Source organism: Danio rerio, chromosome 15 (genome assembly GCF_052040795.2).
Source record: "Danio rerio strain M-AB ecotype USA chromosome 15, GRCz13ab, whole genome shotgun sequence".
Classification (NCBI taxonomy): Eukaryota; Metazoa; Chordata; class Actinopteri; order Cypriniformes; family Danionidae; genus Danio; species Danio rerio.
The window spans coordinates 45362855-45382500 of NC_141035.1; the positions used below are offsets into that span (position 1 = coordinate 45362855).

Consider the following 19646-nt stretch of genomic DNA (forward strand, 5'->3'; position numbering starts at 1 on the left):
TGAGCCAAGCCCAGTTTGATGCACTGTTGTAGGTGTCGACTGGAGGATTTCCGCCGGGACTCCAACAACAGGTGTACGTCACAATCACGCCCCAACAAGAGCAAGCTCCTGATTGGTTAACGTGGCACGAATGTCCGCTTAAGTTCAGATTTTTTAACTCGAGCGATTCGCTCAAAATGCACAAAGTGCGTCAAACGTTTTCGAGCGTATGGCGCCGCAGGATGTCTATTCACGCGTTTGCATTGACTTAACATGTAAATCACTCGCGCCTGATGCGCCTTTCGTCTGGTGTGAACACAGCATAAAGGTGCTCTAGCGACTGACAGTAGAGACCGTGGTCTTTTCTACTTGTTAGAGCAACCGACTCGTATACAAAGAATCCCAGCTCAGCCCAGCTTGGGTGCATTAGGACCGGTGGGTTACAGTAACATTGTGCCAATTCTGCCTTTTACAGTGCATAGGGTCTTAAAAATGTGAAGTGGATTTATATATATTTTACCCGTCAGCTGTTTTTGACTTCATAGCCAAGAACAGAAGCCACTGAAGGAACCACCACAACAACTTTCACCTGTAAGTATAAATAAGAAGGCCCTGCACCTGAATGTTTACTCTGGTAAAGCTGATAATAATGCACAACTGAACTCATTGTTTTTGTTTGTTATGCCAGCTGAATCCTGCCCCCATAAACAACCTCTGTTTCACATTGAGGCTTGTGGACTGCAAACACTGCAATCATCAGACTGGTTTTAGCCCTCTGGGATCATATTTGCTGGCAGTTAAGAAGCGGTGTGTTATTCTCTAAATAAACAGCTGTGAGTTTGTCCTGGAGCTGAGAATATCACCATATTTGAAGAGACAGTCATGTGAATATATATCCCAGCACCCTCTGTTTATTGGCAAAGAGGAGACTAATATTTTCCAATCTATTATACAGAGGAGATTGGGGTTGTCAGAAAGGCTATTTCAGTTTTTAAGCCAAAGTTAGAAAGTTTGACACTTTCTTTGTGTGTGTGAGTGTTTCAGAATTGTCACTTTAACTCTGTAACAGGCATCGCAACAACCTGGTTGACCTTTTGACCTTAGGTTATTATTATTATTATTATTTAATTGCTTGGAGAGGTGAAAATGCCCTCTATTTACCCTTTAATAGTGCACTATTTGTGGGAGCAGCCGTTTGTAGTGATGTCTGAAACCATTGTGGACATTTTAAAGTGCGTTCAATCAATCCCACAATGCACTGCAATAACGAGTGTACAAACAATGTACACTCAAGGGCTAGAGAATACCTATAATGCACTGCGAGTTTACTCGCTGAATGATTTTTTTACACAAGATGGCATCCACATCGCAATACTCTCAGTGTGTTTCTAAACACTTTATTTAAGCAATATTATCTATGACAGAAATCCAAATATTTTCGTTCTTAATAGACATAAGAGATAAATAGGATTTGACCAAGAAGTTGACAATATGATTTGTCTGAAGGGGTTTATTAAACTGCATAACACAAAAACAGCATCCCTTCAGTGCTCCAATTCACTCACTCACTTTTATTCACCCCTTTAAGTTATCTTTTTAGAGATTTCATTGATTTCTAGGGAATTTGTTTTGCATTCTTTCCCCCAAAATATTTACAAACAATGATAAAAATGTATGACAAGGCAACTGTTGTCAAAGCAAACACCTTTATCATTAAACATGCCGTTGAAATGCATTAACCCGAGTCATGTTGTATCTAGCTTTGTTTACTGAAGCTCAACTGTATATCCTCCCTCTCTAAATGATCCAGATTCCCTCTGTAATCCCTCTAATGCCGTATAAACCCACTGTCACAAAAACCTAAAGGATATGAGGAGCAATCACCTCTTAAACCAAATCTTGAGTCCTCTTAAAGCTCTCACGCTTGATAGTTAAAGTTATCTGTTTCAATTTGAGTACAACTTAGATAAATGTGACACCATAATGCATTTTGGGTAATAAATGATTGGCTGTGAAGAGTATGAATACATTTAAGATCAAATATACAATTTTAAAAGTGTTTTTTAATGCTTTTGAACATGGCTTCTACATTCAGGCTATCAGAACTAGCTTTATGCTAAAGGTTTTTACATTGTAAAATTTGAAAAAAAAAACAAAAAAAAAACATACTTTTTACAGTATAATTATTATGTCAATAGATAATAATGACCAGTTCCAAACCAGAGACAAAAACCTACACTACTGCACAGTAAATTACTGTACATCAGAAACTTGCAAAAGAGATATTTAGCTTTGGCCATTCTGAAAGAATTGAGTCATTTAAATGAATCGCCAGCTACAAAGTTATCTCAGTGCATTGCTCTCATGGTCTCTTTTTTGGCCGATTTTCCTTCCTCTGCAATTTTAAGTGTGTTAAACAGCCTTTGAATGAGATGTCATCTCGTTTTGTATGTTTTTCTTTTTCTTTTTTAATGAAAGATTCGATTTATTTGAAAGATTCAAATCCCCAGCTACAAATTTCTCTCAGCGCAAAGTGCTCTCCTGATCTCATTGGTAATTTTTTTTTACTGCAAAAGAACAATTTTTATATTTAAAAAATGGGTTAAATTGCCTTTGAAAGAGGTGTCTTCCCGTTTTTTATTATGTTTTTTTATAAATGACAGATTCGAGTCATTTGAATTAATCAAATCCCCACTAGCTACAAATTTCTCTCAGCGCAAATTGCTCTCCTGATTTCGCTTGGGTTGATTTTCTTTTTATTCAATTTGTTTTTATTTTTTGTTTTTATTTTAGAAAAAGTAGGTTTAACTGCATTTGAATGAAGTGTCTACTCGTTTTTATTCTGTTTTTTATGAATAAAAGATTCGAGTCATTTGGATGAATCAAATCCCATACAGTATCAAACTTCTCTCAGCGCAAAATGCTCTCGTGATCTCGTTTTGGTTGATTTTTTCTGCAAAAAGACCCACTTTTATATGAAAATTAGATTAAACTGCCTTTGAAAGAGATGTCTTCCCGTTTTTTTTTTAAATGTTTTTATTAATGAAAGATTTGAGTCGTTTGAATGAATCAAATCACCACTACAGACTTCTCTCAGCGCAAACTGCTCTCCTGATCTCGTAATAAGCATCGTGAATGCAATAAGAACATTTTTGTTTTTAATTGTATTTTTTATTTAAAGGCGGCTTAAACTGCCTTTAAATGAGGAGTCTTCCAGTGTTTTATTATGTTTTGTTTTTTTTAAATGAAAGATTCGAGTCATTTGAACGATTCAAATCCGCACAAACCTCCCTCAGCGCACTGCTCTTCTGATCTCGTTTGGGTTGATTTTTTTTTCTTCTATGCAACAAGAACCTTTTTTTTTTCTTTCTTTTTTTTGTAAAAAGTGGGTTAAACTGCCTTTGAATGAGGTGTCTTTCCCGTTTTGGTGAACTCAGACAGTGAGCGAGTGAGTGACAGATAAACGCGTATTTAATCCGCTGGCAGATGTGCGCTTCCATCAGAGCTCCGGCACAAGATTTAATCATTTCCTCGGTGTACCAAAAGAGTAAAGACGTTGTCGAGGTCGGCAGCAGCGAGATTTGAAGTTAATCTTCACAAACGGATCCATGTTTGCGGATCAGAGAGTCACCAGTGGCCTCATTTGGAGTCGCTCGGTTCCTCGCAGCGCCAGAATGTCCTGAAGCACCCCGGGAAAGGATGCTCATTCTCGGCCACTTGTTCTGGAAAGTGATGCCCAGTTAGCACCAGGATGAGTGACTCCCATGAGCACCAGTGCGAGTGAGTGGAAAGACATGCTGCTCGGATGGGATTTGTTCCTGTATGGATACAGAAGGAAGACGGATATGGATGTTAAATGTTCCTCCCGCAGGTGTGCGCTGCTGAAGCGGACAGGTGTGAGTTTCATCCTGCTGTGTCTGATGGCGGAGGTCGGTCTCAGCGCGCAGCAGGTCCTCAGAATCGGTGAGTTATGAGTATTAACATTCATTCATAATTATTAAATTAATTAACTGTAAAATATAAGTTTATTTCACCCAAAACTGACTATTTGACTCATTACTTTTGTTGACAACTGGTACTGTTGACTTACACTCACAGAAATAAAGGTACGACAGCTGTCACTTGGTACCTTTTAAAAAAAAGCACATTTGTACTTAAAGAGTACATGGTACCTCAAAACTATATATTAGTACATAAAAATTCCTAAAAATTTTAAGAGGAACACTTTTGTACTTTTTAGGTACTTATACCTTCGAGGTACTGACCTTTTAGGTACAAATTTGTACCTTTTGAAAAGGTACCACCCAAGTGACAGCTAGGTACCTTTATTTCTGAGAGTGTATTTAAGTCAATACCAATCAGTCTTCAACACAAGTGACAAGTCAAATAGTAACTCATGTCAATCTTCAGTTTTGAGTGAAATATACCTTATGTTATAGTGTAGTGTTTGTTTTTCCGGGTTTCCTCTGGCTGCTCTGGTTTCCCTCACAGCCCAACACATGTGCTATAAGTGAAGTGGGTAAGCTTATTTTGGCAATAGTGTATGAGTGTGAATGACAGTAAATGAGTGTTTTCCAGTGATGGGTTGCAGCTGGATTTCACTTTGAAATGAGATTACAAAATGCTTCCTGATTTAAGACATTTTAACATATATGGACTAGAAACAAGACTCTATTTTCAGTCTATGAGTGTCAATTTGAGAAGGTAAGGCTCATGCATCCATTACAAATCCTTAAAATATTGCATTAAAAGTCATTGAGTTAAGTTAGATAAGGCGGTGTTAGTTCATTATTTACTTTTACATATGCAATTTTATTTGTTGTTGGTGACATTCAGCTATAGGCATGGGACAATAACTGGTTTCAAGGTTTACCCTGATTTGGAAAAATAAAAGTTTTAACACCTCTAGAATATTATGTTATACCAATCCTATGGTATATGTAAGTTGTTGATGTTGTTTTTTTTTTTTTTTTGACTATTTTATTTAGTTTTTTAGGGCAACAGATTATCCACTAGAAAAGGACTCTCTACCTCAATAGGGTACATGCAGAGCTATTGTTTCTTCCCATACCACGATTTACGGTAACTTTTTCAATTTTATACAGTTCCTTTTACAGCATCGATGTTATAATGTAATTTAAATATAGTCCGTTAAATAGACTTCAGCATTCAATTAAACCAAAATGGTGTTTACTTGCACGTGCTCATCAGGATGAGCTAGCGCAGAAACGCCATTGTAAATACTGAATTGAAATAAATTTAAGTACTTTAAAGACATGGTGCAGAAAAATGTAATGTAATGCAGTGCTTCTTGTACAATCTGAGACCCACTTAATTTTTATATATCAATCAGGCAGTGAGAATTATTGATTTTTAAAGATAACAGACCTTAGACGTGCTGATTTAGTAGCGGCATACAGTTCACCAGAAGCGTTTGACCCAGGTAACTGACAAATTAAAAGTTCTTTTGCATGCTTCTGCATATACCCTATTGGCTGCTGGTCAGCCCACGATTCAGGAAACATTTAAAAAACAAATCGATTTTGCATCAACATCCAAGAATAATCTGAACAGTGCAGTGGCTTTACTTTATATCCACAGAAAAGAATGATATCCAAAGATGCCTTTTTAACTTGTTTTTGAAACTAATGAAGCGGAAGTCTGATTTATTTTAATTATTCAGCCTGACATCTTCACTCTGTGGGGTCTTAAAAAGTATTCAAAGTTGACAAATCAATGTAGAGAAATTTAAGGCCCTTAAAAAGTATTTAAAAGGTATTCAATTTTATTTCATTTTTCATTATTCAGTGTATATGCTAAAGTTTACCTGAATTAAATCTGTGAGCAACAGGATGCTGTGTAGTTTATGAAATCAATGAAATCCTACTAGATTTGACATCATGCTACTTTGTTTATTGCAGTAATCAAGGCAGCACTGTTATTTCTGCAGTTCTATAGGCGCCAACCTGCTGAATTAGCTAGATTTAATAGATTTTTATTCAGTATATGAATATTGTTTTAGTTTTGGATTAGTTTCTTACATTAATTTTTAGTAAATATACTTTAAGTTAAAGTGTTTCCGGTTGAAACCTAAAGTGCTTATAAGGTCTTAAAATGCATGGAATGAGTCTTAAAAGCAGAGATGTGTAAAGTACTAGAGACCCAGACTTAAGTAAAAGTACAAGTGCTCTATCAAAAAAGTGACTTGAGTAGAAGTTGAAGTGCTCTTTAAGCACAATACTTAAGTGGAAGTACTATTCAACATTTTTGTACTTAAGTGTTGCAAGTAGTTTATTTAATAATTTACGACTCGAGTACTGAAAGTAAAAGTACAAGTATTGTGTAATGTGCTTATTAAAGAAAGCAGTCAATAGACATCATATTGTTTTGTTTATTTTAAATATCTTTTTTTGAGGCAAGTGATTAAGCAGATCGAAAAGAAACATGGTTTACGATACTGTTTTTCTCTCGGGCTTGAACCACAGATCTGACAGATTATAACGGCTTTAACACACACCTTTCAAAGTTGTGTGTGACAAAAACACTTCGTAATCAACTCTAAACGCTATTGAAACCCATTTTCGGATTGCAAATTTCCGGTTGTAAACGATGTAAGCGGAAGTTCTAAACATTTTACCGGAAGACGCTGGTCACTGGCGCCCTCCATGCAGCAGCCAAGAAAAAGATCTATAATTGTAACGAGTAGGGGTGTGAATCTACACTAGGTGTCACAGTTTGGTTCAGTTACAATTATCATGCCATCGATTCGGTTCAATTCGATATCTCGGTGCATCTCGGTGCATTGACGATGCTTGCCATATATAATTAGATTTTTTCTTCACAACACAATAATTTTTTTAATTAAAATCTACAAATATATTTCTATATTTTTTGTAATACAATTTTGTTCTTTAATACAGCAGTAAGACATATGAACTGTACTCTTAATTTGACCTGCTCAAAGAAAACACTCTTTCTGAATGTATCAAACAAAACTCCAACACATGCACAGAAGCCAGCATGAGCATTTACAGCAAATAAACTAATGTAAATATTATCCAGCTTGCTTTTTGAGCGCTGACAGATTGGTCATTGTCTTCACCTGCTCAACAGAAAGGGCTGCGATTGGCGTTAGAAATGAAAGCGCTGTTCACCGATGGCGGGAAGAACAGCTGCAGTTACAGTCTATATGCGAATAATACGCGATTATCACCGGTTATCCGTAATAGACACAGTTGAGAAAACTCAAACCTCAGGCACGCTCGTGTCAGGATCCACAAGTATCGCTTTAAGAGCCAAGAGGCGAGGAAAAGTTACCTCACAAACAGGCCAGCGGGTCAAATGTGCAAAAGAAGAGAGAGAGAGAGGTAAAGATGGAATTTTACAGCAATTCTCCCTTGTAGTGAAATAGCGGCTTGTGGTGTGCCGCCTTCATTGTAGTAAGAGCGTTAATTACTCGCCCTCGCCTTCTTCGCCACAGTATTGCAACATTGCGCATAGGAGATAAATGACGTCAGTACGTAATAACCGGTTATGATCTATTACTGAACCGATATCAACAATTTTGACACCCCTAGTAACGAGTAACGATGCAGCACATAAAAAAATATTTAAAGTATTAAACTCATCGAAAATATGTACTGAAGTAAACGTGGAAGTAGGAGAAAAAACAATACTCCAGTAGAGTATTGATACACCCTATTAGTACTTAAGTACAGTAGTGAAGTAGTTCTACTTTGTTACTATACATCTCTGCTTAAAAGGTATTGAATTTCACTCTCTGATTCCTGTATCTGGTACTATTACAAAATAATTTAAACGTTTCTTTTTTAAAAATTATTATTATTAAAATATACAAAAAGGTACACAATTTGAGATGATACAAATACAAAGAAAATGAAACAATAACAAAAATACCAAAAACAACAACAATACAGTCAAATACTGGCAGGTGTGTGTGTTCGTGTATGTGTGCTGGCATATGTGTGTGCATGTTAAGCTAACTTGGTAAACAGTTTAGAGTACATAAAAAAAGGAACAGTAACAGTCACTAAATGAAGCAAGTAACATACACACACACACACACACAAACACACACACACAAAGGAAAAAAAAACAGATAGAAAGAAACCATTCAGTGATAAGGAGCGACAACAATGCTAGTGAAATAATGATAGTAATAATGACAGTAAACAAGCAAGAAAGGACAACAGCAATAATCTTAAACAACAACCACTACAATAATAATAATAATAATAATAATAATAATAATAATAATAATAACAATAAATTACAAGTACTACACCAACTACTACTATTACTACGGAGAGTTTCTAGTGTTACAACTATTACTACTGCTACTACAGCCACAACTACTACTACTACTACTACTACTACTACTACTACAATGACTACTACCACTATTTAAATGTTTCATAAAATAAAATGTACTGTGTTCAATGTGGGGGGAAAAGTTGCTGTTTTCACAATACCAACACCATTATACTTTGATATTTTTATCCAAGATAATCAAACTGTCAGAATCTTACAGCGTCGCATGCATTTATTTGGTGCAACTTAAGTTATGAAAACTTCACTTTAGTGTACTTTTGTTTAGTTTGTTTAGTTTACTTTTGTATATCATGCACGATTGCGTATGGTTTTTGGCATTAGAAAGCAGTTTTTTATGTGCTGAGGGAGAAATATTGATAATGTTAGTTGAATAGGAGGGTGAGTGTGGTTCAAATGTTGTTGGACCTTTAAAGTAGATTTCTTTTCTTAGAATCCAATGCAATAGCAGGCCAAACTGACTGCTGGTACGAGTCCCGGCTGGGTCAGTTGACATTTCTGTGTGGAGTTTGCATGTTCTCCTTGTGATGACGTGGGTTTCCCCCACAGTCCGAACACATGCGCTATAGCTGAATTGAATAAGGTAAATTGGCTCTTGTGTATGTGTGTGAATGAGTGTGTATGGATGTTTACCAGTACTGAGTTGCTGCTGGAAGGGCATCCGCTGTGTAAAACAAATGATGGATAAGTTAGTTCATTCCGCTGTGGCGATTCCTGATGAATAAAGGGACTAAGCCGAAGGAAAATGAATGAATGAAGTTCTCAAGCCGTGTCTTCAGGTGACTTTGTATTTTTCATGCGATGATGCAAGCGATGATGTTTTCCAAAGCTGCAGAATTATCATTGAACTTTTCAATTCATTCCGACTAATCCTGATTTGCCAATCCTGCTGTTTTATAAGAGAAAGAGAGACAGACACTGAGGCAAATCTAACCATTTCTGATGATCAGGTATTGTGTTGATTGAGATTTCTGATTCACTGAAATCCACGTCGCAAGTTTAATCTTGCATAACTAATGTAATAACTGTGCAATATGCATTTTGCTTGTGCATCATTAAGATGTATGGAGCGATTAGTGCTGGTGGTGGTTAACGGTGTCCTTTAATAATGCTCTTTGTGTGTTTAATCCGCCTGTATAATTTCTCCCGCTCTGAGGTCGAATCTAATCTATCTGCGCAAACCTTTAATCTGCTCCATATGGCTGCTGTTTCAATTAGTCCTCTCAGCTTTTTTTCAGGGTTAGAAGCCCAGTGTCTGTGTGATTCTGGACGCTCGTCCCCGTTAAGCATGTTAAACAAGCTGGGCTAATCTGCTTTCAGCTCAGAGTCGCTCACTGACATCCAGAAAACCCTGCCAAAAACACTGCCGGGATGCCATGAGGCTTTGTAGCTTTCTTTTCGTAATTTTAGTTACGAATAATTTGATTAGAATTAGCTTTCTGGGTTTTATTTACATTTGTGCATTTATTCACATGCTGTTACGTGCATGTTATTTACTTTACATTTACATTCAGCCATTTAGTATTTTAGATCGTGTTAGTTGTGCGCTTTAAACGCTTACACATTGCTTAATACACACATGATGTACAGCAATACGCAAATATCTTTACAAATAAAAAAGAATTAAAGCATTAAAATATTACAAAAAATATTATTTTATACATATATATATGTATATTTATTTATATATAGATATTGGGGGGGGGGGTATGCATTATTTATTAGAGGCATATTTATATTTGTTTTTATAAAAACAAGTTTAGATTTGTCCACCTGTCAGGTTTTGAAGATGTTTGGAGATGTAGGCTAATGGATGTCTTTTTATATATATATTTATATATATATATATATATATATATATATATATATATATATATATATATATATATATATATATATATATATATATATATATATACGCCATATATATATAATGTATATAATAATACTATTTCCCAGAGATGGGTTGAGGCTGGAAGGGCATCCGCTTTGTAATAACTTGCTGGATAAGTTGGCGGTTCATTGCGCTGTGGCGACCCCGGAATAATAAAGTGACTAAGCCGACAAGAAAATGAATAAATAATAATACTATATAAGACAATGTCAAGCATGTTAATTCATATTTTTATGCTCCTGATATGCCGTTATTTTTATACTAAATATAATTAACCTTTTTTTAACATTTTATGTTAAAGTAACAAAACTAGCGTGAGAATCATCACTGGGATGTTCATGAAAAGATGATATTGTAATTTTATTTAAATCTATTGAGTGCATTTTAAATGACTGCATTAGACTCTTAATGCCACTGTTTGCTGTGTTTTTTTTAAAAGTAATAGTTTAAGAGAGTTTAAAAACAAATCTAGAGAGATCAGGTACCCAGAACAGAGACAACACATGCACACGCACACTCTCTCTCTCTCTCTCTCTCTCTCTCTCTCTCTCTCTCTCTCCCCCTCCCTCCGAGGATTAATTAATAACAATTAAGACTTTAGTGTGTGTGGTGTATGTAAGCACATCACTGATGTTTTTAGTGATGCTTTTATTGGCTCTTTGTGTCACAGGCATTAATGTATCGCGCCTCTATTAAGATATAATCTGATTTTTCATCTAGTAAATATTGAAGTTGCGTTTTATTGTCTAACCCTCTGAATTCAGAGTGAATGAGCTTAAATTTGGGGTAGATTGTTGCTCTGATGTGCTGATAGCTTGGGTGGCGAGAGAGGAAGTGCTCTCACACGCACACACTGTGATCCAGTGATGTGGGATTGTGGGATGAATGAAACAACAGCATCTTTGTCCTGAGATTCTTAGATCCTCCATCGCCGTGAAGTCGGTCTCTCAAACACAACACTCACATCTCCAATCACAGCTCTCAGTCATGTTTAACTGCTGAATAATCTCAGGATTATATGAAAGATTTGAGAAAGATTGGTCAATTTTTACTTCCTCAAAGAACCTTACAGTGAACAGTTCTTAAAGGGGCAGTTCACACAAAAAAATATTCTGCCATCAACTCTCCCTTCACTTGTTTCAAAACTGTTTTTGTTCTGTTAAACACAAAAGAAGATGTTTTGAAGAATGCTGGAAACCTGTAAACACTGACCTCCATAGTATTTGTTTTACCTACTATGAAAGTGGTTTTCTGCGCTCTGCAAAATATATGTTTTAGTGTTCAGCAGAAGAAAGAAACTTGTAAATCAAGTGGAACCACTTGAGGGAGAGTAAAGAGTGAGTAAATTTTGGGCAGGTTTCTACATCCATTATTCATTAATTTTCTTGTCGGCTTAGTCCCTTTATTAATCTGGGGTCGCCACAGCAGAATGAACCGCCAACTTATCCAGAAAGTTTTTACGCAGCGGATGCCCTACCAGCCGCAACCCATCTCTGGGAAACATACACACACACTCATACACTACAGACAATTTAGCCTACCCAATTCACCTGTACCGCATGTCTTTGGACTGTGGGGGAAACCGTAGTACCCGGAGGAAACCCACACGAACTCAGGGAGAACATGCAAACTCCACACAGAAACGCCAACTGAGCCGAGGATCGAACCCGCGACCCAGCGACCTTCTTGCTGTGAGGCGAACGTGCTACCCACTGCACCACTGCGTCACCCCTACATCTATTATCCAATACCTAAACCAAACTACTATCTTAACGTTGCAGTATGTAAGTATGACACACAGTGGTTGAACTAGGTATTGCACTTCTGGCGCAGGTTGCTAGATTGAGGACAACAACAGCAGTGTGCATGACTAACGAGTGTGTGAAGGCTGATTTAAGTCGTGTTATAGATAATTGTGAAAGAGGCGTAATATGTATTAATTAGATCATAAAGCTTACCATTTCGTTGGAGTGCAGTGAGTGCACTATTCTGTGCTTCTGAATGGCGGTATTTAAATTTCTGTTGTGTTTTGTCGGGTGTATACAGCCCAATTTCTTATCACTGCAAATCTCGTCACGTGTTGTTCGGACATAGAGTTGCAACCTTGTTGTAACCTGCTAATCTAATGTTTACATTTGTAATGTTTATATTATTTGCTAATTAATAACCTCATGTGGAACTCTGAATCTGCGTCTCATTTCAGAGTCTGCTATTATCCACCAGAGGTCTCATTTTGGTCACGGAAGCATACTTTGAGAGCCTTTCTGACTGAATAAATCAAATATTAATACGCCGCAAATTAGTACTTAATTGAGATGAAAGATTTAGTCAGTGGTTTGTTAATAGTGAAAGTTTTACCTTTTTAACTAAAAAAGTTTTACTATTAACATGCATATTTCTTATTAGTAAAATGCAGTTATTTATTGAGTGTCGTTGATCTTTGCTTTATAGTCAACAGTCTCAAAGACAAACCAAGGTCTTTGGTGCGACACACACAAACATTAGCAGCCCAGAGCCTGAAATCTATTCATTCCAATTTATTCCACTTCACGGCCAATTGTGCAATTTGTCAAAGTCACGCTTTTGATTGATGCCTTCATTTGATTAGCATCTTATTACCCAACAGCCCTAGCCATGATTATGATGATAGTGATGATGTCAGAGGCTGAGACTCGTCTGCCAATGAGCTGCAGATGCTGAAATCTAAATGAACTTCTTGTATTAAAGCTCATAATGTGCTGCTTTCTCTGAAATGGTGCATAGTTTGTTTTTTGTTTTTTTACCAAAGTCTAAGTTGCGTGTTTGTTTATTTGGTCCGTGATTGGATTATTTTATAATGGATCAAAGTTCAGTGAGAGATATAATACTGGATCTCTCTAAACATTCTAACCATTCATATACAATTGAAGTCAGAATTATTAGCCCCCTTTGATTTTTTTTTCTTTTTTAAATATTTCTTAAATGATGTTATACAGAGCAACAGCATGTCTGATAATATTTTTTCTTCTAGAGAAAGTCTTATTTGTTTTATTTCGGCTACAATAAAAACAGTTTTTAATTTTTTATGAACCATTTTAAGGTCAAAATTATTAGCCCCTTTAAGCTACATTTTTTAGCTTACAGGTGAACTGACCCTGGCTGGGTCAGTTGGCATTTCTGTGTGGAGGTTACGTGTTCTCCCCATGTTTGCATGGGGTTTCCTCCGGGTGCTCCGCTTTCCCCCACAGTCCAAACACATGCGCTATAGGTGAAATGAATAAACTAAATTGGCCGTAATGTATGAGTGTGAATGCGAGAGTGTATGGGTGTTTCCCAATACTTGTTTGCGGCTGGAAATCTGCTGCATAAAACATATGCTGGAATAGTTGTTGGTTGATTCCGCTGTGGCGACCCTTAATAAATAAGGGGCTAAGCCGAAGTATTTGAATAAGATCATTGAGGCGACCTCCGTCTTGTATTATGATTAATAAATAAAAGTGTGCTGCATGTGAACTGGAGAGGTTGAGGAAGGAACGGCTTCTTTTATTGGCAGTGTTAAAAATTAAACTGAAAAAGAAAGGATTTGTTAGGGAAAAGGGAATGAAATTATTATAAAATATAAGTGATGAATGTAAAATGTAATAAAGTTTAAATAAATGTGATTTAAAAAATGAATGTGTTTAATATACTCTGAGTAATAGCAGAACATTCAGTCTCATGAAATTTGGAGGATGAACAGGAGAAAGGAAAGACTGAGAAAGGAAAGACTTGCTTTAGTGAAATATAGTAAAAATGAAATCGAAAATATATATTAATATTTGGGGTGGAAAATATGATGAAATTACAATAGATAAATAAAAATGTAATTAAAATGATTAATTTTGTAGTGAAAATATAACAAAATAAAATAATGAATAATGTTTTATTTTAAATAGATTAAAAATATTTAATTTTAATTTAAAGTAAACACTTCGAGGAGTTTGAGAGGATTTTTTTAAATGTACATATTAAAAAATGCAATTAAAATGTTATTATAAAATGATAATCACTAATAAAAGCATTAGGAATATTATGTTTTAAAATATTTAAAATAACTTAGTATATTATTTCTAAAAACCTCAATAGAAAATATTGAATTAAAATACAAGTAAAAAATAAATATAATGGCATAATTGTCAATCAAACTAATAAAATCATTGCCAATATTTTTTTTCGGAAATTATGATATTATATATTATCAAATATCTAATGTAATGTATTCTATTATAACTATAATTATTAATCGAAAATATTTAACTAAAATGCAAATCAAAAAACTTTATATAATTGCATAATTGTCAAACATAGTTGATTATTTAAAATTATAATTTACAATTTCATTCAAACAACTAATTTATTTATTAAACCAATTTATTTTATTTAAAAAAAATACATCATCTACATACTGTTCTGCTTTTAAATAAGTTTGTATCCAGAATAAATGCAATTAAAATGTAATGAATAACGATTACACAGTTTAGATTTTATTTTCTGAAATTCAAGTTTATTTTAGGGGTTTTGACAGGTAAAATGTGAACATTCATCCCCGGATAGAGTTAATTATTCTTCATAGCTCACTCTAATTCGATATTTGATTTGAAATATTTAATATTTCATTTGACTTTAACACAATTAACAGGTCTGAATTCGGTTAACCCGGTGGTGCAAATATTGGTGACCTGAAAAGCGGAGACAAAGGTGTCAGAGACGAGAGCTTCACGTCGGCGTTTGACGGCTTAGAAGTTTCCATTTCTATGCCACCTGCCTCCGACGGATCAGGCAGTATTTGCTGCAAAATCAGTTCTTTACGAAGCACATCTTTTAGTTCTTTTCTTGAAGCCTTATGGGGCACCACAATTTCAAAGAATTATGCAATTTTAGATAAGTCATCCTTACGGCAGCGATCAAACTGTTCCGTGCTCAGAGAAGGTGCGAAGGCAGTCAAGTCAAAGTCCATGCTAACACTATTCGCTACTCCCTTCCACACCAAAAAGAAAGCAGCCAAACAAAGAATAAATTAAAATAATGCATCCACAAGAAGGGTTCAAGATATACGTTTTTGATGTACAAAAACAAAGGTCGAGCCCCCACTTTATGTTACCACTAGGGATGTAACGGTATCAGAATTTCACGGTACGGTAATACCTCGGTATGAATGTCACGGTACGGTATTTATTGAATCATTTACAGGAAAAACAAAACTTATGAAAATACTCCAAAAAAGTGCCAAAAGTGTCAATGACATACAAATTAGCCATCTATCTGTAAGCTTTGAAACAGGAACTTCAATTTTAATAACAAAAAAATATTAAACCATGTAAAAAAAATAAAGTTTCAATTTAGTATTGTTGAAAACTCATCACATTCAACATTTAATCACTCACTCACTTACTTAGAGATGGGTTTAAAAGAAAATTATCACATAAATATAATCTGGTAAAAGCTGGTATTTCTGGGCATTTACAATGTCCCCTGCAACAGAAAAAAACCCTCTCATTTGGGACTGAGGTTTCTGGGACAGAGATATGACTTGGTCCATGTTGACAGCAGTGGGTAACGTTGTGCATTGTCTTTCCCCCACTTGAGAAGACAAACCATGAGTGAAATAGAGGTCTCTTTGCGGTACAAGTCAATGTCTGCATCAATCTGAACAGTGCTGTGTTTCTGCAGTCCCCATGACTGCTATTAGTCGTATTCCCCAACTTGCAGGCACGTGCACACATAGGGCTCAACCTGTGCAGTGCACATGCCCTTTTTAGTCTTGGATAGAAAATGCCCTTCCAAAACGATCAAAAGTGCCCCCGCGACGCGACACAACCTCCGTCCAGCCCTTCAGTAGGTGCGCGACAACACCGGTCTTGAGTATGCGCGCTCAACCCCCCCTCGGCGCTTTACAATACGCGCGCGACTACACAGCTGATCACAACGCGCGCGACAACACCGCTATTCAGTACGCGCGCGGCGACAACACCCACTTTAGGTTCGATCATTTCCATCTTTTTTCATCTCCGCTACTAGCAGCACACTCCATTTCCGCATTACTGGATCTGTAGCGACAACAGACCGCAAAGGATTATGGCCACGCCTGGGCTGATGGGAAATGTAGTTTCAGCTACCTCCCGTTTGCTTCATTCGCCTGAGCAAATTTCTCAGAAGACCTATAGTTTTACCGAGTCATGCGACTTCGGTAATATCGAAAAAAAATTAATATTGCGGTATGACGGTATTTACAATAACGTTACATCCCTAGTTACCACCCTAGTCTAGGGTAAAGACCCCAACATAAGAGAACACCGGACAAATAAAATTACTTTTGTGAAACTTTGGAGTCGGGTCCATTTTTTATTTCTTATTTTTGTCTTTATATTTTTTTCATCACCCAAAACGTGAAGCCAAATACCTTGAAGAGGACCCACATAAACATAAACAAAAAATACACTCTAACTAAACACCCAAATAAAACTAGCTACACTTAACAAAATAACAGAAATAAAAATACAAAATCTACCCCTACCTCCCTGTCTCTGTATAAAAAAACAGGAAAAAATATTTACACAAAAGAAAAGCGTGGCATCCAACCCCCACTGCTTCTCACCGTGTATATACAGAATTCAATATTTACAATATCACCAAACAAACAAACAAATAAACATAGTAAAAACATAATAACAAGAGGGGGAAACACGGAGGGATACACAACAAAGAGTCTAAATTTACGCACCAACACGGGAAACACAATAAAAAAATAACACTTAGCAACAAAATAGTTTTTATATCACACCAAGCGCAAAACAACACGCCAACCAAACTCGCTCCCACACCCGTTTTCCTTTTTTTAAAGGATGCCCTGGGTCACTCCAGCCAATCCCAGGGCACGTCATCTGCGGAATTAGGGTGGGGCCTGCAGATGAAAAGAAAGAGACAGACACACACACACACACACACACACACACACACACACACACACACACACACACACACACACTTGCCAATGTAACATGATAAACAACTCTGGAGGTGAAGTAAATAGTAGTAGAATGAATTTCTTATAGCTCTCAATAGACACTACATGAAAGTGTAAAATATTAACACTACACTGAGTAAAATTAACTCTGGAAAAGAGTTTTCAAAAGAGAAAGTTTTACTCTTTCTAGAGATGGACTAAATGTTATCTTTTATAGAGTATAATTTCCTCAATTTGAGTTATTATTTTACTCTGGGAAATTGATTGTGTATACTGCACATCTGAGCAGTTTATTCCACATACTGATAAAGCTTTATTCTCCTCTGTGATTCACTGACTGACCCTGTGACCCTCAATCAGTTTCTCCTGCCATCATTGACTTTACACAGTGTTCTGTGAAACTGGGAGCCTGAACCCGTAACCCGGCAACGAGCAGATCCGGACTCGGTCACGGCTGCCTTCATCTCTGCCCGAGAGAGAAAAACGGCTCTTATTTGAGTTCCAAATTGAAATCATATTTAAAGAAGTGACAAATGAATGTTGCGTATGCAGAACGGCTTTGCAGTAATATTCTTTACTGTAGTAATATAATCCAGTATGCGAAGATTTGATGATTGGTTGTTATGAATTGTTATTATTTCTTGTAGCATGGGCTAAAAGAGGTGCTTAGATGATGATTATCTTAAATGAAGGATATGGTGTTTATATAGGATGAGTGATATAATGTTATGCACGCTATGTAGGCATCATCTATTTAAATTGTACATCTTAAGTGAATTATTTGAAACATTCTAAGTAGGGAGCAACTCGAGCTCTATTTTTACGATTTAGGTTCTAAAGCGCATGGCACAAAAGGCTTAAGGGCATGTACGAATCCACTTTTTCTTTTTTGAGTATGGAAAAATACTCTCTGCATCATGGCGCATGGTCTAACAGGGTTGTGCTTATTGTCTTAATGAGTTATGGGTGTGTTTTGAGCATAAAGTGCAATAAACCGTTCTGCATCTCATCTCACATTCCCTTTAAGAGTCAGTTGCGCCACGCCATGGTGCATTTGCTATTTACATGGCGGAAGTGAAAAAACTGAACGCTTCACTGGTGAGAAAACAGTGTAACAGACCATCTGCAGCACTAGGATAAAGAACGAGCCTCCTCCATTCAGCATCTTTCACTTTACTTTTACTGTTTACTTTATTTCTTTACTTTTGGTGTTGTACGCACTCCACTGAAGACATCCATTACAAATTTAATTTTGTTTGTTAAGCGCAAAGACTTGTTACAAAACTATTTCTACATTCAGTTCTAATTTCCAGCAAACAATTAAATAAACAATAATAATAGTGTGGTCAAAAAGTTATATCCAAACAAACGTCCTATTTTTATGCCCAAATAGGCAGACAGATTCAAACTTGTTTATATCAATTTGCATACAATAAAAAATACTGCTAATAATAATAATAACATTATACAAATGCAAATTGTCATGAATTAACTGAAAACAGCTCCTCGATGTGAAGAATTCAATTAAATTTTTCAATTTAATTTTTATATTTGTTTATGTCGAAAATAATCATTTTTGTAACATTTTAATGCTTTAATTGTTGTCGGATATTTGTGTTATTTAAGATATTTGTGTATTGCTGTACATCATGTGTGTATTAAGCAATGTGTAAGGACAACACAATCTCACGGCAATTCGTAACTTTTTGATTTAGTGGCTAATTCATATGAATTCGTACGATCTAATTCGAACAATTTAGTACGATTTGCTCATCCCCCAATGACGGTTGGGTTTAGGGGTGGGGTTAGGTGCCACGCCTCCTTTTTAAAATTGTACAATTTCGTACGACTGAACCCGTATGAATTCGTACGAATAAGCCACTGAACTGGCAAAACATAAAATACTTACGTTTTCTCATGAGATCAGGCTGGTAAGGACCATAGGCGCATTACTTATGCGCTCTGCACTGGACTTTTGAGGAGCTTTTAGTTGGTCAGTTGTGCACGGCCCATTTCAGTTCCTCAAATAGCAACACACCATCAATGCACCATAACACACCTCTTTTCTAGACCAGCACACCCATGAGTTCACAAAGTGGCCCAAATAGATTGGCTATTTATACAACGTGGCGCAAAATGTGAAAATTACTGTTGCGCTGGTCTGACAATAGCAACAAGTCGTCCCATACACGTAGTAGCGCCGGATGTATGACAGGGCCCGATTTTGTACAAATAGCAATTTTAAATGGATTTCAATAGAGTTTGGTGATAATGTGTCCCAGTGGTGATTGTTTTAAACAATACTGTAATATAGCATTAAATTCATATAAAGAACATATATGATGCAGTAATATTTGTTATTTGTTTGTAAGATTTAAAAATAGGTTTGAATTGTCAAAATTTAAGATATTTTCAAGTTTAAGATATTTTTGTGTTTTATTT

At 36.1% G+C, this 19646-nt stretch overlaps 1 protein-coding gene across 7 annotated transcripts in view; it reads left to right on the forward strand.

Annotated features, from left to right (window-relative positions):
* The first annotated feature begins 1483 nt into the window (after positions 1 to 1483).
* grik1b (glutamate receptor, ionotropic, kainate 1b) overlaps positions 1484 to 19646 on the forward strand; it is an 87372-nt gene continuing 69209 nt past the window's right edge. For 4 of the 7 annotated variants that reach the window (XM_087284622.1, XM_087284621.1, XM_087284624.1 and 1 more), the window contains exon 1: positions 1484 to 3942. In XM_087284622.1, the coding sequence (XP_087140748.1) occupies positions 3744 to 3942 (199 nt within the window). In that variant the 5' untranslated portion in view covers positions 1484 to 3743. The remainder of the gene's footprint in view (positions 3943 to 19646) is intronic. The other 3 variants (XM_087284626.1, XM_087284625.1, XM_087284627.1) reach the window with 2 other exon arrangements.